Source organism: Lepidochelys kempii, chromosome 5 (genome assembly GCF_965140285.1).
Source record: "Lepidochelys kempii isolate rLepKem1 chromosome 5, rLepKem1.hap1, whole genome shotgun sequence".
Classification (NCBI taxonomy): Eukaryota; Metazoa; Chordata; order Testudines; family Cheloniidae; genus Lepidochelys; species Lepidochelys kempii.
In genome coordinates, this window is record NC_136384.1 from 1,078,736 (window position 1) to 1,100,035 (window position 21,300).

General features: G+C 71.4%; 1 protein-coding gene across 2 annotated transcripts in view; it reads left to right on the forward strand.

The window, feature by feature from the left end:
* The window catches only part of TMEM8B (transmembrane protein 8B), a 57,461-nt gene extending 39,574 nt beyond the window's left edge, over window positions 1-17,887 (forward strand). Inside the window, exons 9-13 of one of the 2 annotated variants that reach the window (XM_073343270.2) lie at window positions 5,450-5,592; window positions 6,738-6,860; window positions 15,656-15,802; window positions 16,532-16,648; window positions 17,181-17,887. In XM_073343270.2, coding sequence (XP_073199371.2) covers window positions 5,450-5,592; window positions 6,738-6,860; window positions 15,656-15,802; window positions 16,532-16,648; window positions 17,181-17,725 — 1,075 coding nt within the window. In that variant the 3' untranslated portion in view covers window positions 17,726-17,887. Of the gene's footprint in view, window positions 1-5,449; window positions 5,593-6,681; window positions 6,861-15,655; window positions 15,803-16,531; window positions 16,649-17,180 lie in introns of both variants that reach the window. The other variant, XM_073343271.2, reaches the window with a different exon arrangement.
* The last annotated feature ends 3,413 nt before the right edge of the window (window positions 17,888-21,300 follow it).

Here is a 21,300-nt window from a genome sequence, read left to right on the forward strand (position 1 = left end):
CTTGGCTGGTTCCGGCTTTAGGCGGCCGCTCCCCACCCGATGGCCCAGGCAAGATACTTCAGCCATCCCCACCTTGCACTTCTCCGCTTTTACAGTCAGCCCAGCCCCCTGGAGTCAGTCCAGCACTTGTCTAACCTGGGACACGTGGTCCTCCCAGGTCTGGCTAAAGACACAGATGTCATCAATATACGCCACGGCAAAACTCTCCACCCCCCTCAGGAGCTGGTCCACTAGGCGCTGGAAGGTGGCCGGCGCTCCCTTGAGGCCGAAAGGCAGGGTCAGGAGCTCATAGAGCCCCAGAGGGGTGATAAAGGCCGATTTCAGTCGGGCATCTGCATCCAGCGGCACTTGCCAGTAGCCCTTTGTAAGGTCCATGGTGGTGAGGTACCGAGCTCCTCCCAGCTTGTCTAGGAGCTCGTCCGGCCTGGGCATGGGGTAGGCATCAGATACAGTGATGGCATTGAGCTTCCGATAGTCCACACAGAACCGGACCGACCCGTCCTTTTTGGGGACCAGAACCACCGGCGAGGCCCAAGGGCTGGCAGATGGCTGGATCACCCCCAAAGCCAGCATGTCCCGGACCTCTCTTTCCAGGTCCTGAGCAGTTTTCCCTGTGACTCGGAAGGGGGAGCATCTTATCGGCGGGTGCGACCCTGTCTGCACCCGGTGGACAGTCAGATTAGTGCGTCCAGGCTGGTTGGAAAACAGCTGTCCGTACGGATGCAGCACCTCCCTGACCTCAGCTTGCTGGGCAGGGGTTAGCTGATCCGAGAGGGGAATTGTTTCCAGGGGGAAACCAGCTCTGGTCCCAGGGAATAGATCTACTAAAGGGTCATCTCCCTGCTCCTCCCACTGTCCACACACGGCCAGCACCACATTCCCCCTGGCATAATATGGCTTCATCATATTCACATGGTACACCCGGCGGTGGTGCGCCCGGTTTGACAGCTCCACCACATAGTTTACCTCATTGAGCTGCTTGACGACCTTGAAAGGGCCCTCCCAGGCGGCCTGTAGTTTGTTCTTTCTCACGGGGATGAGAACCATCACCGGATACCCGGTGGCGTAGGCACGGGCCCGGGCTGTGCGGTCATACCAGACCTTCTGCTTCCTCTGGGCTCTGGCCAGATTCTCCCTGGCCAGGCCCATGAGTTCAGCCAGTCTCTCTCGGAAGATCAGGACATACTCCACCACTGACTCTCCATCGGGAGTGGCCTTCCCCTCCCACTCGTCTCTCATCAGGTCCAGGGGGCCCCTCACCCTCCTGCCATATAACAGTTCGAAAGGCGAAAATCCGGTAGACTCCTGGGGCACCTCCCTGTACGCGAACAGCAGGTGAGGTAAGTACTTGTCCCAATCCTGCGGGTGCTGGTTCATAAAGGTTTTCAGCATCATCTTTAGCGTCCCGTTAAACCTCTCCACCAGCCCGTTGGACTGGGGGTGATAAGCTGAGGCCCAGTCGTGCCGGACCCCACATTTCCCCACAAGCACCGGAGCAGGGCCGACATGAAGGTGGAGCCTTGGTCTGTCAAGACTTCCTTGGGGAACCCCACTCGGCTGAAAATGGTCAGGAGCGCATCGGCCACGGTGTCTGCTTCAATGGAAGCTAAGGGCACTGCCTCGGGGTAGCGGGTGGCAAAATCTACCACCACCAGAATGTATTTCTCCCCCGACCGGGTCGTCCTGCTGAGAGGCCCCACGATGTCCATGGCCACCTTCTGGAAAGGCTCCTCTATGATGGGCAAAGGTCTCAAAGCCGCTTTCCCCTTGTCCCGGGCCTTCCCCACCCTCTGACAGGGGTCACAGGATCGGCAATACTGCCGGACCGTGGTAAAGACCCCGGGCCAGTAAAAGTTCTGTAGCAACCTCTGCCGGGTGCGCCGGATTCCCTGGTGCCCTGCGAGGGGGATGTCATGGGCCAGGTACAGGAGCCTGCGGCGATACTTCTGGGGGACCCCCAGCTGCCTCCTGATCCCACAGGACTCTACTTCCCTTGTGGGAGCCCATTCTCGGTACAGGAACCCCTTCTCCCACAGGAACCTCTCCTGGCAGCCTCTCCTCATGGTCCGTACCACACTGAGGTCGGCCAGGTCCCTGAGCTTCCGCAAGGAGGGATCTTTCCTCAACTCGGCCTGGAACTCAGCGGCTGGGGAAGGGATGGGGCCCGGTTCCCTCTCGCTGGCCAGGTCTGAGGCCTCCGCCTCTCTGAGCCGTGCCCCTCGGCCCTCCCTCCCCACCAGGGTAGGGTCCTGCGCCTCCGGTGTGATACCCTCCCCGAGGTCAGGGCGCAGTGCCCCTCGCCGGCTCTGGCTACGCGTCACAACCAGGGCGGCCTGGGGCTTGCTTGGCCAGTCCTCTAGGTCTCCCCGCATCAAAACTTCAGTGGGCAAATGGTGGTGTACCCCCACATCCTTGGGGCCCTCCTTGGCCCCCCATTTCAGGTGTACCCTTGCCACGGGCACCTTAAATGGGGTCCCGCCCACCCCCGTCAGGGTCAGGTAGGTGTTGGGCACCACCCGATCTGAGGCCACCACCTCGGGCCGGGCCAGCGTCACCTCCGTGCCCGTATCCCAGTATCCATTGACCTTCCTCCCATCCACCTCCAGGGGAACAAGGCACTCTCTCCGGAGAGACAGCCCCGCGCCCACCCTGTAAACCGAGCACCCTGAGTCCAGAGCCTCCAGCCCTCTGGTGGAGCTGGCCTGGGGTACTCTTCCCTCCGGGGCCGGTGGTAAACTGGTAGGCCCCCTTTCCTGGGTCGTCTGCCCCTTGTCCAGCTGGGTCCCTACCCAGTTAACCCTGGGTAGGTTGGGTCTGCTCAGTTTGTCCCTGAGCCCTGGGCACTGGGACCGTACGTGGCCTCTCTGGCCACAGTGATAGCAGCTCAGGTCACGTTGGTCCCCTCGAGCGGGTCGGAGGGGCCCGACGCCAGGCGTTCCCCGTGGGAGGGGGTTCTCCCTATTTCCCCGCTGGGAGGCCCCCTGGTGACTCTCTCTCTGCATCGGGGGGGGCCTGTTCTTTTGGGACTCCTCCCGGCTACCCCCCGACCGACTGTTCACAAACTCGTCGGCCAGCTGCCCTGCGTGCTGGGGGTTCTCGAGCTTTTTGTCCACCAGCCACAGCCTCAGGTCGGAAGGGCACTGTTCATACAGTTGCTCCAGTACGATTAGGTCCAGCAGGTCCTCTTTAGCTTGGGCCCCAGCTTTCCACTTGCGGGCATACCCCTGCATCCGGTTGGCCAGTTGTAGGTAGGTGACCTCAGGCGTTTTACGCTGACTCCGGAACCTTCTCCGGTACATCTCGGGGGTCAGCCCAAACTCACGGAGCAGGGCCTGCTTGAACAGTTCATAGTCCCCTGCCTCCGCCCCTGTCATCCGGCTGTACACCTCCACGGCTTTGGGGTCGAGTAAGGGGGTGAGAAACTGGAGCCTGTCTGCAGGGTCAACCCTGTGCAGCTCGCAGGCATTCTCAAAGGCCGTCAGGAAGCTATCTATGTCCTCCTCCTCCTTCCTCTGGGCCAGGAAGCACTTATCAAAGTTCCTTGCAGTCTTGGGTCCCCCCGTACTCACCGCAGCCGGGGTCCCACTGCTCCTCAGCCTGGCCAGCTCCAGTTCATGCTGTCTTTGTTTCTCCTTCTCCTGACGCTCCCTCTCCTTCTCCTCCTGCTCATGTTGACGTTGTTTCTCCTCATGTTGACGTTGTTTTTCATGATCCTCCAGCTCCCTCATTTTCATCTCCCTCTCCCATTCCAGCCGCCTCCGCTCCAGGGATGGGGAGCTCCGCCGGGAGGATCCCCTGCTGGGTGCCGGGGTCAGGGTGCCCTCGGTATTCGCTGGGCTTCCCCCAACCCCTCCCCCAGGCATAGGTAGGAAGGGTCTCGGGATGTCCTCAGCAGCAGTCTGACCCCTCCCAGCCCGGTCAGGCCCCAGGGCCCACGCTGCGTCTGCCGGGCGGCTTCCCTCAGGGACAGGGATCGGGTCATCCAAGCGATCCCTCTCCTCCAACTGGGCAATCAGCTGTTCCTTGGTGGACCTCCCGATGCGCAGCCCCCTCTGCCTGCACAGCTCCACCAGGTCGCTCTTCAGGCGTTTAGCGTACATCTCCCTGCTGGCCCCTCGCAGGCCGGGCAGCTTCCCACGGTTTCCAGGAAAAGCCCCTCGTGTGCCAGTCCTTCTTGAGGTCACCGACTCTTTGCCAGGGTCGAGCTGCAGATTCCTCCGCCCCTGGGACCGCTCGCTGCAATCCCCCGGGGGACCCTGTTACTGCAAAAGTCTTTCTCTCTGGTCACACATTCCCAGGGGTTAACTGCCCCCCGAAACCGTCTCTCTCTGAATCTTCAGCACGCCTGGTCCCCGTCAATTCCCCTTCGTTTTACTGCTCCCCAGTCACTTACTGCAGGAAGCGCCGTTCACGGGGTGCAGTAGATCCCACCCCTGCCACCAGTTGTCACAGAGTGTGGGGGAGTCCAGGCCCTGCACCCCTCTTCCTGGGATCCACTGAGACTCTCAGCCAGCCAGTAAAACAGAAGGTTTATTGGACAACAGGAATACAGTCCACAACAGAGCTTGTGGGTACAACCAGGACCCCTCAATCACGTCCTTCTGGGGGAGCAGGGAGCTTAGACCCCAGCCCTGGGGTTCCCTGTGTTCCTCCACCCAGCCCCAAACTGAAACTAAACCCACCCAGCAGGTTCCCTGCTGCAGCCTCTGTTCACATTCCTGGGCAGAGGTGTCACCTCCCCCTCCCCCTCCCGGCTCAGGTGACAGGCTCTCAGGTCTCCCATCCCCAGGGCACATTCCCAGGTCAACACTCCCCCCTCCCTGCTGAGTCACATCGTCACAGTGTGCAGGGCCCGGACTCCCCCACACTCTGTGACAGGTGTCCCCCAGAAGCACAGCACAAGTTTGAACTACAGACAGTGTAGAGCTAATACTTATATCTTTAAATGCAAAAAAGATACATGCGTATAGACAGCATCATCCTAACCAGCAAAGCATAACCGTGTCTGAGACACCTCATTTGACCCCCTTTATACAAGATTTGGTGCCACTGCAGAACCTTGGTTGCAACAATGATCTATACGGTCCCAGTTCATATTAATAACGTCACACAGGGCTGGAGAAATCCTTTCCTTCCAGGAAAGACCAGAGCTCTGCGTGTAGGTCCCTGGGTCCATGTCTCCGTCTGTCTGTCAGTGCCGGAGCCAGGCGGCGTCAGCGCGGGGTCAGGGCCCTGCCGGCTGGTGGTGGGCGACTCGTTGGCTCGGCACCTCCAGCCGGTGCTGGGTGCTGGCGTGACGCCCGAGGCCTGGCCCTGGCTATGAGTGTGGGGCCTGGAGCCGCACCGGCGCCCGCCACGCGGCAGGTTGTGGGGGCGGGCGAGTGGCAGGCTCTGTCGCGGGTACGGCTCCTGTCCCCTCCCCGCGCTGACGCCAGGCTGTGTGTGGCAGGTTCGAGCCCTGCGCTAACGTGACAGCGGAGGTGTATTTACGGACCTACCTCTCCCCCTGCATCGAGGACTGCGGCCCCTACGGCCAGTGCAAGCTCCTGAGCACCAACAACTATCTGTACGCGGCCTGCGAGTGCAAAGCAGGTGAGGGGGCGGGTGAGGGAGGAGGGGGTGGGTGAGGGGGTGGGGCAGGTGAGGGAAGTGGGGGCGGGTGAGGGGCAGGACAGGTGAGGGAGGAGGGAGGTGAGTGAGGGGGCGGGTGAGGGCAGGTGAGGGGGCGGGGCAGGTGAGGGAAGTGGGGGCGGGTGAGGGGCGGGACAGGTGAGGGAGGAGGGGGTGGGTGAGGGGGTGGGGCAGGTGAGGGAAGTGGGGGCGGGTGAGGGGGCAGGACAGGTGAGGGAGGAGGGAGGTGAGTGAGGGGGTGGGGCAGGTGGGGGAGGAGGGGGTGGGTGAGGGGCGGGGCAGGTGAGGGAGGTGGGGGGCGGGTGAGGGGGCTGGACGGGTGAGGGCAAGTGAGGGGGCGGGGCAGGTGAGGGAAGTGGGGGCGGGTGAGGGGCGGGACAGGTGAGGGAGGAGGGGGTGGGTGAGGGGGTGGGGCAGGTGAGGGAAGTGGGGGCGGGTGAGGGGGCGGGACAGGTGAGGGAGGAGGGAGGTGAGTGAGGGGGTGGGGCAGGTGGGGGAGGAGGGGGTGGGTGAGGGGCGGGGCAGGTGAGGGAGGTGGGGGGCGGGTGAGGGGGCTGGACGGGTGAGGGCAAGTGAGGGGGCGGGGCAGGTGAGGGAAGTGGGGGCGGGTGAGGGGGCGGGACAGGTGAGGGAGGAGGGGGCAGGTGAGGGCAGGTGAGGGGGTGGGGCAGGTGAGGGAGGAGGGGGGGCAGGTGAGGGGGCAGCCTCCCGGGGCAGCTCCACAGAGTCTGGAATCGGCCCCCGGCAGCACGTTGCCCCCTCACATTATGGCTGGCAAAGCCCGCTCCGGGCCATCTCCTGGAAGCCAGGACGGGGCCCCTCCTTGCCCCCCTAGACTGAGCCGTGTGGCTGGAGCGTCCGTCACACCCGGCCCCGCTACCCCCCATGTGGTCCCAGGACCCCCCAGCCCGGCAGCCCCTTTCTCTAAGCCCCGGGGCTGCCGCGTTCGGCCTGGTCCCCAGCCCTGCTGCACGCCCCCCCGTCCCCCCCGCCGGCCCCGGGCTCCCTGGGCACTGGCAGCCCTGCCCGGCTGACGGGCCCTCGCCGCAGGCTGGAACGGCTGGGGCTGCACGGACAGCGCCGAGGCCTTCTCCTACGGCTTCCAGCTCCTGGCCACGCTGCTTCTGTGCCTCAGCAACCTGATGTTCCTGCCGCCCGTGGCCATCGCCCTGCGGAGCCGCTACCTGCTCGAGGCCTCGGTCTACGTCTTCACCATGTTCTTCTCCACCGTGAGTCAGGGCAGCACCGCCGCGGCTCCCCTGCGCGGGGAGAGCCGGGTGTGGGCGCGGGGACGGGCTGCAGGCAGAGCCGGGCGTGGGGACGGGGATGGGCTGCAGGCAGAGCCGGGCGCGGGCGCGGGGACGGGCTGCAGGCAGAGCCGGGCGTGGGTGCGGGGACGGGCTGCAGGCAGAGCCGGGCGTGGGTGCGGGGACGGGCTGCAGGCAGAGCCGGGCGCGGGGACGGGGACGGGCTGCAGGCAGAGCCGGGTGTGGACGCGGGGACCAGCTGCAGGCAGAGCCGGGCGTGGGCGCGGGGACGGGGACCGGCTGCAGGCAGAGCCGGGCGCGGGGACGGGCTGCAGGCAGAGCCGAGCGTGGGCGCGGGGACCGGCTGCAGGCAGAGCCGGGCGTGGGCGCGGGGACGGGCTGCAGGCAGAGCCGGGCGTGGGCGCGGGGACCGGCTGCAGGCAGAGCCGGGCGTGGGCGCGGGGACGGGCTGCAGGCAGAGCCGGGCGTGGGCGCGGGGACCGGCTGCAGGCAGAGCCGGGCGTGGGCGCGGGGACGGGCTGCAGGCAGAGCCGGGCGTGGGCGCGGGGACCGGCTGCAGGCAGAGCCGGGCGTGGGCGCGGGGACCGGCTGCAGGCAGAGCCGGGCGTGGGCGCGGGGACAGGCTGCAGGCAGAGCCGGGCATGGGCGCGGGGACGGGCTGCAGGCAGAGCCGGGCGCGGTGACCGGCTGCAGGCAGAGCCGGGCGCAGGCGCGGGGACGGGCTGGAGGCAGAGCCGGGCGTGGGCGCGGGGACGGGCTGCAGGCAGAGCCGGGCGTGGGCGCGGGGACGGGCTGCAGGCAGAGCCGGGCGTGGGCGCGGGGACCGGCTGCAGGCAGAGCCGGGCGCGGGGACCGGCTGCAGGCAGAGCCGGGCATGGGCGCGGGGACGGGCTGCAGGCAGAGCCGGGCGTGGGGACGGGCTGCAGGCAGAGCCGGGTGTGGGCGTGGGGACGGGCTGCAGGCAGAGCCGGGCGTGGGCGTGGGGACCGGCTGCAGGCAGAGCCGGGCGTGGGCGCGGGGACCGGCTGCAGGCAGAGCCGGGCGCGGGGACGGGGACGGGCTGCAGGCAGAGCCGGGCGTGGGCGCGGGGACGGGCTTCAGGCAGAGCCGGGCGTGGGCGCGGGGACGGGCTGCAGGCAGAGCCGGGCGTGGGCGCGGGGACGGGCTGCAGGCAGAGCCGGGCGCGGGGACGGGGACGGGCTGCAGGCAGAGCCGGGCGTGGGCGCGGGGACCGGCTGCAGGCAGAGCCGGGCGTGGGCGCGGGGACCGGCTGCAGGCAGAGCCGGGCGTGGGCGCGGGGACGGGCTGCAGGCAGAGCCGGGCGTGGGCGCGGGGACGGGCTGCAGGCAGAGCCGGGCATGGGGACGGGGACGGGCTGCAGGCAGAGCCGGGCGTGGGGACCGGCTGCAGGCAGAGCCGGGCGCGGGCGCGGGGACCGGCTGCAGGCAGAGCCGGGCGTGGGTGTGGGGACCGGCTGCAGGCAGAGCCGGGCGTGGGCGCGGGGACCGGCTGCAGGCAGAGCCGGGCTCGGGCGCGGGGACGGGCTGCAGGCAGAGCCGGGTGTGGGCGCGGGCACGGGCTGCAGGCAGAGCCGGGCGTGGGCGCGGGGACGGGCTGCAGGCAGAGCCGGGCGTGGGGACCGGCTGCAGGCAGAGCCGGGCGTGGGTGCGGGGACCGGCTGCAGGCAGAGCTGGGCGTGGGGACGGGCTGCAGGCAGAGCCGGGCGTGGGCGCGGGGACGGGCTGCAGGCAGAGCCGGGCGTGGGCGCGGGGACGGGCTGCAGGCAGAGCCGGGCGCGGGGACCGGCTGCAGGCAGAGCCGGGCGTGGGTGCGGGGACGGGCTGCAGGCAGAGCCGGGCGCGGGGACCGGCTGCAGGCAGAGCCGGACGCGGGGACCGGCTGCAGGCAGAGCCGGGCGTGGGCGCGGGGACGGGCTGCAGGCAGAGCCGGGCGTGGGCGCGGGGACGGGCTGCAGGCAGAGTCGGGCGTGGGCGCGGGGACCGGCTGCAGGCAGAGCCGGGCGTGGGCGCGGGGACCGGCTGCAGGCAGAGCCGGGCGTAGGCGCGGGGACCGGCTGCAGGCAGAGCCGGGCGTGGGCGCGGGGACCGGCTGCAGGCAGAGCCGGGCGTGGGCGCGGGGACCGACTGCAGGCAGAGCCGGGCGTGGGCGCGGGGACGGGCTGCAGGCAGAGCCGGGCGTGGGCGCGGGGACCGGCTGCAGGCAGAGCCGGGCGTGGGCGCGGGGACCGGCTGCAGGCAGAGCCGGGCGTGGGCGCGGGGACAGGCTGCAGGCAGAGCCGGGCATGGGCGCGGGGACGGGCTGCAGGCAGAGCCGGGCGCGGTGACCGGCTGCAGGCAGAGCCGGGCGCGGGTGCGGGGACGGGCTGGAGGCAGAGCCGGGCGTGGGCGCGGGGACGGGCTGCAGGCAGAGCCGGGCGTGGGCGCGGGGACCGGCTGCAGGCAGAGCCGGGCGCGGGGACCGGCTGCAGGCAGAGCCGGGCATGGGCGCGGGGACGGGCTGCAGGCAGAGCCGGGCGTGGGGACGGGCTGCAGGCAGAGCCGGGCGTGGGCGTGGGGACGGGCTGCAGGCAGAGCCGGGCGTGGGCGCGGGGACCGGCTGCAGGCAGAGCCGGGCGTGGGCGCGGGGACAGGCTGCAGGCAGAGCCGGGCATGGGCGCGGGGACGGGCTGCAGGCAGAGCCGGGCGCGGTGACCGGCTGCAGGCAGAGCCGGGCGCGGGCGCGGGGACGGGCTGGAGGCAGAGCCGGGCGTGGGCGCGGGGATGGGCTGCAGGCAGAGCCGGGCGTGGGCGCGGGGACCGGCTGCAGGCAGAGCCGGGCGCGGGGACCGGCTGCAGGCAGAGCCGGGCATGGGCGCGGGGACGGGCTGCAGGCAGAGCCGGGCGTGGGGATGGGCTGCAGGCAGAGCCGGGTGTGGGCGTGGGGACGGGCTGCAGGCAGAGCCGGGCGTGGGCGTGGGGACCGGCTGCAGGCAGAGCCGGGCGTGGGCGCGGGGACCGGCTGCAGGCAGAGCCGGGCGTGGGCGCGGGGACCGGCTGCAGGCAGAGCCGGGCGTGGGCGCGGGGACCGGCTGCAGGCAGAGCCGGGCGTGGGCACGGGGACAGGCTGCAGGCAGAGCCGGGCGTGGGGACGGGCTGCAGGCAGAGCCGGGCGCGGGCGCGGGGACGGGCTGCAGGCAGAGCCGGGCGTGGGCGCGGGGACGGGCTGCAGGCAGAGCCGGGCGTGGGCGCGGGGACGGGCTGCAGGCAGAGCCGGGCGTGGGCGCGGGGACCGGCTGCAGGCAGAGCCGGGCGCGGGGACGGGCTGCAGGCAGAGCCGGGCGTGGGCGCGGGGACGGGCTGCAGGCAGAGCCGGGCGTGGGGACGGGCTGCAGGCAGAGCCGGGCGTGGGTGTGGGGACGGGCTGCAGGCAGAGCCGGGCGTGGGCGCGGGGACGGGCTGCAGGCAGAGCTGGGCGTGGGGACCGGCTGCAGGCAGAGCCGGGCGCGGGCGCGGGGACAGGCTGCAGGCAGAGCCGGGCGCGGGCGCGGGGACGGGCTGCAGGCAGAGCCGGGCGTGGGCGCGGGGACGGGCTGCAGGCAGAGCCGGGCGTGGGCGCGGGGACCGGCTGCAGGCAGAGCCGGGCGCGGGCGCGGGGACGGGCTGCAGGCAGAGCCGGGCGCGGGCGCGGGGACGGGCTGCAGGCAGAGCCGGGCGCGGGCGCGGGGACGGGCTGCAGGCAGAGCCAGGCGCGGGCGCGGGGACCGGCTGCAGGCAGAGCCGGGCGTGGGCGCGGGGACGGGCTGCAGGCAGAGCCGGGCGTGGGGACCGGCTGCAGGCAGAGCCGGGCGTGGGGACGGGGACGGGCTGCAGGCAGAGCCGGGCGTGGGCGCGGGGACTGGCTGCAGGCAGAGCCGGGCGCGGGGACGGGGACGGGGACGGGCTGCAGGCAGAGCCGGGCGTGGGCGCGGGGACCGGCTGCAGGCAGAGCCGGGCGCGGGGACGGGGACGGGCTGCAGGCAGAGCCGGACGCGGGGACGGGGACGGGCTGCAGGCAGAGCCGGGCGCGGGGACGGGGACCGGCTGCAGGCAGAGCCGGGTGTGGGCGCGGGGACGGGGACCGGCTGCAGGCAGAGCCGGGCGTGGGCGCGGGGACCGGCTGCAGGCAGAGCCGGGCGTGGGCGCGGGGACGGGCTGAAGGCAGAGCCGGGCGCGGGCGCAGGGACGGGCTGCAGGCAGAGCCGGGCGTGGGGACCGGCTGCAGGCAGAGCCGGGCGCGGGCGCGGGGACGGGCTGCAGGCAGAGCCGGGCGCGGGCGCGGGGACGGGCTGCAGGCAGAGCCGGGCATGGGGACGGGGACGGGCTGCAGGCAGAGCCGGGCGTGGGCGCGGGGACGGGCTGCAGGCAGAGCCGGGCGTGGGCGAGGGGACGGGCTGCAGGCAGAGCCGGGCGCGGGGACGGGCTGCAGGCAGAGCTGGGCGCGGGCGCGGGGACGGGCTGCAGGCAGAGCCGGGCGCGGGGACGGGCTGCAGGCAGAGCCGGGTGTGGGCGCGGGGACGGGCTGCAGGCAGAGCCGGGCGTGGGCGCGGGGACCGGCTGCAGGCAGAGCCGGGCGCGGGGACGGGCTGCAGGCAGAGCCGGGCGCGGGCGCGGGGACGGGCTGCAGGCAGAGCCGGGCGTGGGGACCGGCTGCAGGCAGAGCCGGGCGCGGGCGCGGGGACGGGCTGCAGGCAGAGCCGGGCGCGGGGACTGGCTGCAGGCAGAGCCGGGCGCGGGGACGGGCTGCAGGCAGAGCCGGGCGCGGGGACGGGCTGCAGGCAGAGCCGGGCGCGGGCGCGGGGACCGGCTGCAGGCAGAGCCGGGCGTGGGGACGGGCTGCAGGCAGAGCCGGGCGCGGGCGCAGGGACCGGCTGCAGGCAGAGCCGGGTGCGGGGACGGGCTGCAGGCAGAGCCGGACGCGGGCGCGGGGACGGGCTGCAGGCAGAGCCGGGCGCGGGGACCGGCTGCAGGCAGAGCCGGGCGCGGGGACCGGCTGCAGGCAGAGCCGGGTGTGGGCGCGGGGACGGGCTGCAGGCAGAGCCGGGCGCGGGGACCGGCTGCAGGCAGAGCCGGGCGCGGGCGCGGGGACCGGCTGCAGGCAGAGCCGGGTGTGGGCGCGGGGACCGGCTGCAGGCAGAGCCGGGCGTGGGGACCGGCTGCAGGAAGAGCCGGGCGCGGGCGCGGGGACCGGCTGCAGGCAGAGCCGGGCGTGGGTGTGGGGACCGGCTGCAGGCAGAGCCGGGCGTGGGCGCGGGGACCGGCTGCAGGCAGAGCCGGGCTCGGGCGCGGGGACGGGCTGCAGGCAGAGCCGGGTGTGGGCGCGGGGACGGGCTGCAGGCAGAGCCGGGCGTGGGCGCGGGGACGGGCTGCAGGCAGAGCCGGGCGTGGGGACCGGCTGCAGGCAGAGCCGGGCGTGGGCGCGGGGACCGGCTGCAGGCAGAGCCGGGCGCGGGGACCGGCTGCAGGCAGAGCCGGGTGTGGGCGCGGGGACGGGCTGCAGGCAGAGCCGGGCGCGGGGACCGGCTGCAGGCAGAGCCGGGCGCGGGCGCGGGGACCGGCTGCAGGCAGAGCCGGGTATGGGCGCGGGGACCGGCTGCAGGCAGAGCCGGGCGTGGGGACCGGCTGCAGGAAGAGCCGGGCGCGGGTGCGGGGACCGGCTGCAGGCAGAGCCGGGTGTGGGCGCGGGGACGGGCTGCAGGCAGAGCCGGGCGTGGGCGCGGGGACGAGCTGAAGGCAGAGCCGGGCGTGGGGACCGGCTGCAGGCAGAGCCGGGCGTGGGTGCGGGGACCAGCTGCAGGCAGAGCTGGGCGTGGGGACGGGCTGCAGGCAGACCCGGGCGTGGGCGCGGGGACCGGCTGCAGGCAGAGCCGGGCGTGGGCGCGGGGACCGGCTGCAGGCAGAGCCGGGCGTGGGCGCGGGGACAGGCTGCAGGCAGAGCCGGGCGTGGGCGCGGGGACGGGCTGCAGGCAGAGCCGGGCGCGGGGACCGGCTGCAGGCAGAGCCGGGCGCGGGCGCGGGGACGGGCTGGAGGCAGAGCCGGGCGTGGGCGCGGGGACGGGCTGCAGGCAGAGCCGGGCGTGGGCGCGGGGACCGGCTGCAGGCAGAGCCGGGCGCGGGGACCGGCTGCAGGCAGAGCCGGGCATGGGCGCGGGGACGGGCTGCAGGCAGAGCCGGGCGTGGGGACGGGCTGCAGGCAGAGCCGGGTGTGGGCGTGGGGACGGGCTGCAGGCAGAGCCGGGCGTGGGCGTGGGGACCGGCTGCAGGCAGAGCCGGGCGTGGGCGCGGGGACTGGCTGCAGGCAGAGCCGGGCGTGGGCGCGGGGACCGGCTGCAGGCAGAGCCGGGCGCGGGCACGGGGACAGGCTGCAGGCAGAGCCGGGCGAGGGGACGGGCTGCAGGCAGAGCCGGGCGTGGGCGCGGGGACGGGCTGCAGGCAGAGCCGGGCGTGGGCGCGGGGAGCGGCTGCAGGCAGAGCCGGGCGCGGGGACGGGCTGCAGGCAGAGCCGGGCGTGGGCGCGGGGACGGGCTGCAGGCAGAGCCGGGCGTGGGGACGGGCTGCAGGCAGAGCCGGGCGTGGGCGCGGGGACGGGCTGCAGGCAGAGCTGGGCGTGGGGACCGGCTGCAGGCAGAGCCGGGCGTGGGCGCGGGGACGGGCTGCAGGCAGAGCCGGGCGCGGGCGCGGGGACGGGCTGCAGGCAGAGCCGGGCGTGGGCGCGGGGACGGGCTGCAGGCAGAGCCGGGCGCGGGCGCAGGGACGGGCTGCAGGCAGAGCCGGGCGTGGGCGCGGGGACCGGCTGCAGGCAGAGCCGGGCGTGGGCGCGGGGACCGGCTGCAGGCAGAGCCGGGCGCGGGCGCGGGGACGGGCTGCAGGCAGAGCCGGGCGCGGGCGCGGGGACCGGCTGCAGGCAGAGCAGGGCGTGGGCGCGGTGACGGGCTGCAGGCAGAGCCGTGCGTGGGGACCGGCTGCAGGCAGAGCCGGGCGTGGGGACGGGGACAGGCTGCAGGCAGAGCCGGGCGCTGGCGCGGGGACGGGCTGCAGGCAGAGCCGGGCGTGGGGACGGGGACCGGCTGCAGGCAGAGCCGGGCGCGGGGACGGGGACGGGCTGCAGGCAGAGCCGGGCGTGGGCGCGGGGACCGGCTGCAGGCAGAGCCGGGCGCGGGGACGGGGACGGGGACGGGCTGCAGGCAGAGCCGGGCGTGGGCGCGGGGACCGGCTGCAGGCAGAGCCGGGCGCGGGGACGGGGACGGGGACGGGCTGCAGGCAGAGCCGGGCGTGGGCGCGGGGACCGGCTGCAGGCAGAGCCGGGCGTGGGGACGGGGACGGGCTGCAGGCAGAGCCGGGCGTGGGCGCGGGGACCGGCTGCAGGCAGAGCCGGGCGTGGGGACGGGGACGGGCTGCAGGCAGAGCCGGGCGCGGGGACGGGGACGGGCTGCAGGCAGAGCCGGGCGCGGGGACGGGGACCGGCTGCAGGCAGAGCCGGGTGTGGGCGCGGGGACGGGGACCGGCTGCAGGCAGAGCCGGGCGTGGGCGCGGGGACCGGCTGCAGGCAGAGCCGGGCGTGGGCGCGGGGACGGGCTGCAGGCAGAGCCGGGCGCGGGCGCAGGGACGGGCTGCAGGCAGAGCCGGGCGTGGGGACCGGCTGCAGGCAGAGCCGGGCGCGGGCGCGGGGACCGGCTACAGGCAGAGCCGGGCGCGGGCGCGGGGACGGGCTGCAGGCAGAGCCGGGCATGGGGACGGGGACGGGCTGCAGGCAGAGCCGGGCGTGGGCGCGGGGACGGGCTGCAGGCAGAGCCGGGCGCGGGGACGGGCTGCAGGCAGAGCCGGGCGTGGGCGAGGGGACGGGCTGCAGGCAGAGCCGGGCGCGGGGACGGGCTGCAGGCAGAGCCGGGCGCGGGGACGGGCTGCAGGCAGAGCCGGGTGTGGGCACGGGGACGGGCTGCAGGCAGAGCCGGGTGTGGGCGCGGGGACCGGCTGCAGGCAGAGCCGGGCGTGGGGACCGGCTGCAGGCAGAGCCGGGCGCGGGCGCAGGGACGGGCTGCAGGCAGAGCCGGGCGTGGGGACCGGGTGCAGGCAGAGCCGGGCGCGGGCGCGGGGACGGGCTGCAGGCAGAGCCGGGCGTGGGCGCGGGGACCGGCTGCAGGCAGAGCCGGGCGTGGGGACCGGCTGCAGGCAGAGCCGGGCGTGGGGACCGGCTGCAGGCAGAGCTGGGCGCGGGCGCGGGGACGGGCTGCAGGCAGAGCCGGGCGCGGGCGCAGGGACGGGCTGCAGGCAGAGCCGGGCGCGGGCGCGGGGACGGGCTGCAGGCAGAGCCGGGCATGGGCGCGGGGACGGGCTGCAGGCAGAGCCGGGCGTGGGCGCGGGGACCGGCTGCAGGCAGAGCTGGGCGTGGGCGCGGGGACCGGCTGCAGGCAGAGCCGGGCGCGGGCGCGGGGACGGGCTGCAGGCAGAGCCGGGCGCGGGGACGGGCTGCAGGCAGAGCCGGGCGTGGGGACCGGCTGCAGGCAGAGCCTGGCGCGGGCGCAGGGACGGGCTGCAGGCAGAGCCGGGCGTGGGCGCGGGGACCGGCTGCAGGCAGAGCCGGGCGCGGGGACGGGCTGCAGGCAGAGCCGGGTAGGGGTGCCGGGGGTGAAGGTGGTGTCCTCGGGGGCTGAGCAGGGGTCTGGCCAGGGGGAGGCGATGGGGGCTGCCCGCCGGTGGGGCTGAGCCGCGATCTCTCCCCAGTTCTATCACGCCTGCGACCAGCCGGGCATCGCCGTGTTCTGCATCATGGAGTACGACGTGCTGCAGTTCTGCGACTTCCTGGGCTCCCTCATGTCCGTCTGGGTCACCGTCATCGCCATGGCGCGGCTCCAGCCCCTCGCCAAGCAGGTGAACAGGGCGCGGCTCTGCCTCCAGGGCACGCTGCCTCCCCGGACCCCTGCCCTCCTCCAGGGCACGGTGCCCCCCCGGACCCCTGCCCTCCTCCAGGGCACGCTGCCTCCCCGGACCCCTGCCCTCCTCCAGGGCACGCTGCCCGCCCCGGACCCCTGCCCTCCTCCAGGGCACGCTGCCCCCCCAGACCCCTGCCCTCCTCCAGGGCACGCTGCCCCCCCCCCGCACCCCTGCCCTCCTCCAGGGCACGCTGCCCGCCCCGGACCCCTGCCCTCCTCCAGGGCACGCTGCCCGCCCCGGACCCCTGCCCTCCTCCAGGGCACGCTGCCCGCCCCGCACTCCTGCCCTCCTCCAGGGCACGCTGCCCCCCCCAGACCCCTGCCCCCTGGAGGCCAGCGTCAGACGGGGCTTAGCTCAGCTCGGGGGGCGGGTGAACCCCAGACACAGGCCCAGGTGGTGGGAACCGGGCCCCCCCATCCCTGCTCTCCGTAGCCCCCCATTTTCCCCTCATCCCTCTGTCCCCAGCCGCAGCCCTAGGACCCTGGTGCTGGCACCCTCGCCGGTGCGCGGCAGCCTCGGGCTCTGCCAGCCCAGCCAGCCGGGGCTGTGTGACCCAGAGCGCTCGCCCTCAGTCCCACCCTGCCCCACCCCAGAGCCTGCGTCGGGGGGGGGGGGGATCATGTGGCGCTGGCCCCCCCCGCTAACCCTGCCTGCTCTCCGCGCCAGGTGCTGTACTTGCTGGGCGCCATGCTGCTCTCCATGGCCCTGCAGCTGGACCGCCACGGGCTCTGGAACCTCCTCGGGCCCAGTCTCTTCGCCGTGGGGATCATGGCTATCGCCTGGGTGAGGCCCCTGAGCTGGAGCGGGGGGGGGCACGTGGGAGCTACAGGGGCTGCTGTCCCCCAACCCCTGCCTGTGTCCCCTGCCCCCCCAGCTCCCCCCGCTGTCAGCCTCAGCTGCCGGTCCGCTCTTCCAGCTCAGCACCTTTCCCCCAGCCCTCGGGTCCCTGCCCTGCCGCATCCCCCCTACTTCTCCCCCCACGCCCTTCCTGTGCCCCCCCACCCCCCGGGGTCCCTGCCCTGCCGCACCCCCCCCACTCCTCCCCCCACGCCCTTCCTGTGCCCCCCCTGGGGTCCCTGCCCTGCCGCACCCCCCCCACTCCTCCCCCCACGCCCTTCCTGTGCCCCCCACCCCCTGGGGTCCCTGCCCTGCCGCATCCCCCCCACTCCTCCCCCCACGCCCTTCCTGTGCCCCCCCCACCCCCTGGGGTCCCTGCCCTGCCGCATCCCCCCCACTCCTCCCCCATCCATCCTGTGCCCCCCCCACCCCCGGGGTCCCTGCCCTGTGCGTCTCACCCTGTCTCTTGCCCCCCCAGACGGCGCGCAGCATCCGCCGGCGTCACTGCTACCCCCCCACGTGGCAGCGCTGGGCCTTCTACCTGGGCCCGGGCGCGCTGATCGCGGCAGGCGCCGTGCTGCTCTACGCCTGCGTGGAGACGGAGGAGAACTACTTCTACACCCACAGCATCTGGCACATGCTGATCGCCGGCAGCGTGGGCTTCCTGCTGCCCCCGCGCCCCAAGGCCGCCGGGCGCCTGGGCCCCCTGCCCCGCCGCAAGGGCTGCGGCTACCGGCTCTGCGTCAACGAGCAGGAGGAGCTGGGGCTGGTGGGCCCCGCCACGGCCTCCGTCAGCAGCGTCTGTGCCAGCTGACAGCGCCAGGCCCCCCGGCCTTTGCGGGCACCACGCTGGGGGCGTGGGACAGAGCAGCCCCAGGGCGATGGACCCACAGCGAGGGGCGTCCCCCCCCCCCCACTGCCATAGTCACCAGCCTCCGGGGAGGGCCTGAGCCCTGTGGCACCCCCGGGTGGTCTCTGCCTGCTGCTGCCCCAAGGACTGGCTCAGCCCTCCGCTCACGGTGACGGGGCTGCGAATCCCCTGCTTGGGGCAGATATGGGGCTGCCGCGGGGCAACACAGGGCCGCCACGCCCAGCCCAGCCCGGCTCCCTCCCGTGCCAGGGCCCCTGCCTCCCCGGCCGGGCGGCTCTGCTGTGTAACTGCAATTACATCCCCCTGGAACTTGGGCCCATGGTGTCGGTGCTGCTCCATTCCGCCGGGCAGGGCAGCCAAGGACGCTGGGAGGTGCCCGTGGCTCGGGGGGGGGCGCTGCCGGGGCCTGAGGGGCGGGAGGGGCTGGGAAACTGGATCCACAGGCAGGCAGCGCGGCCCCAGCCTGGGCCGGGGCCGGAGCTGTGCGGCTCCTGCGTGGAGCGTTGGCTCCCAGCTGCATGAGGGCCCCCTGGACGTGGGCAGGGCTGGGAGCCCGAGGGCAGGGGCTGGAATGAGACCGGCCGATACAGCGACCGAGCAGCCCGATGATCCTGCCAGGCTGGGCTCCGGGTGGCACCGAGCCACGGGCAACCCCATCACCCTGATCTGGCAGCACGCCAGGGCCCCGGGGACCTTGGGCTTCCAAAGGCCTTGGGCAGGCCCCAGTGGGGCCCAGTCGTGTCCGTGTCAGGCACAGGTGGCCCCAGGCAGGTGCTCCCAAAGTTCAACGCAGTAAGGGGGGTTTTGTAGCCCTGCGAGGGGGCCGTGCCAGAGGGAAACTGAGGCACAGGGAGGTTCAAAGAATCATGGACTATCAGGGTTGGAAGGGACCTCAGGAGGTCATCTAGTGCAACCCCCTGCTCAAAGCAGGACTGATCCCCGACTAAATCATCCCAGCCAGGGCTTTGTCAAGCCTGACCTTAAAAACTTCTAAGGAAGGAGATTCTACCACCTCCCTAGGTAACGCATTCCAGTGTTTCACCACCCTCCTAGTGAAGAAGTTTTTCCTAATATCCAACCTAAACCTCCCCCACTGCAACTTGAGACCATTACTCCTCGTTCTGTCATCTGCTACCATTGAGAACAGTCTAGAGCCATCCTCTTTGGAACCCCCTTTCAGGTAGTTGAAAGCAGCTATCAAATCCCCCCTCATTCTTCTCTTCCGCAGGCTAAACAATCCCAGCTCCCTCAGCCTCTCCTCATAACTCATGTGTTCCAGACCCCTAATCATTTTTGTTGCCCTTCGCTGGACTCTCTCCAATTTATCCACATCCTTCTTGAAGTGTGGGGCCCAAAACGGGACACAGTACTCCAGATGAGGCCTCACCAATGTCGAATAGAGGGGAACGATCACGTCCCTCGATCTGCTCGCTATGCCCCTTCTTATACATCCCAAAATGCCATTGGCCTTCTTGGCAACAAGGGACTGCACTGCTGACTCATATCCAGCTTCTCGTCCACTGTCACCCCTAGGTCCTTTTCCGCAGAACTGCTGCCGAGCCATTCAGTCCCTAGTCTGTAGCTGTGCATTGGGTTCTTCCATCCTAAGTGCAGGACCCTGCACTTATCCTTATTGAACCTCATCCGATTTCTTTTGGCCCAATCCTCCAATTTGTCTAGGTCCCTCTGTATCCTATCCCTTCCCTCCAGCGTATCTACCACTCCTCCCAGTTTAGTATCATCCGCAAATTTGCTGAGAGTGCAATCCACACCATCCTCCAGATCATTTATGAAGATATTGAACAAAACCGGCCCCAGGACCGAGTCCTGGGGCACTCCACTTGACACCGGCTACCAACTAGACATGGAGCCATTGATCACTACCCGTTGAGCCCGACAATCTAGCCAGCTTTCTATCCACCTTATAGTCCATTCATCCAGCCCATACTTCCTTAACTTGCTGGCAAGAATACTGTGGGAGACCGTGTCAAAAGCTTTGCTAAAGTCAAGGAATAACACGTCCACCGCTTTCCCCTCATCCATAGAGCCAGTTATCTCGTCATAGAAGGCAATTAGATTAGTCAGGCATGACTTGCCCTTGGTGAATCCATGCTGACTGTTCCTGATCACTTTCCTCTCCTCTAAGTGCTTCAGAATTGATTCCTTGAGGACCTGCTCCATGATTTTTCCAGGGACTGAGGTGAGGCTGACTGGCCTGTAGTTCCCAGGATCCTCCTTCTTCCCTTTTTTAAAGATGGGCACTACATTAGCCTTTTTCCAGTCGTCTGGGACTTCCCCGGATCACCATGAGTTTTCAAAGATAATGGCCAATGGCTCTGCAATCACAAGGTTGATGCCTTGCCCAAGGTCACAAACTCAGGGTGGGCGCTGTGAAGGCCGTAGGTGTGAGCCTGAGTGGCCCGACACCTGGACCATCACAGGCCCAGGCTGTGATGCACACAGAGCTGTGCTGGGCATCTGGGCCCCCGTATGACGGGGCAGAGACGGGTGCCTACGAACGTGCTCCACGAAGCCAGTCCAAGGGAGATGCCGCCCAGACGGGGGCTCAGCCCCACTACCCCGAGCCAGCCCAAAAAACTGGAGCCACTCTCGCTTGCTGACCCAATGACCCCCACAGAGGCGGGGGGGTTGAACCAGGGGCTCCCCGCCCCCCCGCTCTACCCCTGGGCTAGCACCACCCCAGTGCCTCCCACTCTGACTGGAGCGACACTTGCTCTGGGGCAGGCAGCTACTGGGCCCTGCACACGCGTCACGGGCCAAACACCATCTCCCCCTGCTTCGGGGCACGCTCTGGGGCACAGGCGGGCGCGAGGTGCCCTGATGCCAAGGCAGGACCGGGCACCCAGACACGTTTACCCTGAAGCCATTGGCATCGGGCGTGTGGGGCGGGAGTTCTGCGGACCCAGGCCCTGTGTACGTCTGTGGCTCTCGGCCGCAGGGCCTGAGGGGAGCCCGGCAGCGTTGGTGGGGGTGCAGTGGGGGGCGTTGCACTGGGCACAGGCCTGTCTCCACACCACTGCATGCTCTTAGCTCCCAGTGCCCCCACCCTCACCGTGCTGCCCCCCAGGCTTGTGCCCTGGTAGCACAAGGGTTTCCACACTCAGCCACGGCTAACTGGCTCGCTGCCACCCGCCCTCCGCGGGCCAGAGACTGGTGGGGAGGGGCCCATGGCCTCAGCCACAGCCATGGTAATCCCCCTTCCCTAGCAACCTGTTCCCAGCCCTCCCGCCCAGACCCTGCGTCCCACCCAGACCCCCTGGGCTCATGGGGATGGCCACGCGCCAGGGCAGGAGGTGCCAAGGAGCAGCTGGGGGCAGCTGCCCCGTCAGCACTGACCCCTGCGGTGCAGCAGGGCCTGGCCCAAGAGCCTAGTGCAGCCCTGTTCCCCAGCGCCCCCTTGGCAACATCATGTGGGGGAGACTGAGGCAGAGGGAAGGACCCTGCCAAAGGTCTCAGAGAGAGTTGGTGGGAATGGAACCCAGGAGTCCGGGCTCCCTGCCCCACTCCCCGTACCCACTGGGCATGTCTAAATCCCAGAGCAGCGGGCACCGCCCCAGCCAGGGAGGGGTTTGGGTTACAGCAGCTTGGGGGCGGGTGGCCAGGCAACCGGGGCGGGCCCCTTCCCTTGTGTCCTCACATTAACCCCCCAGCCAAGGACCCGAGACGGCCCAGGCTCTCCCGGGCTAGGAGCCTCCTTTCCAACCTG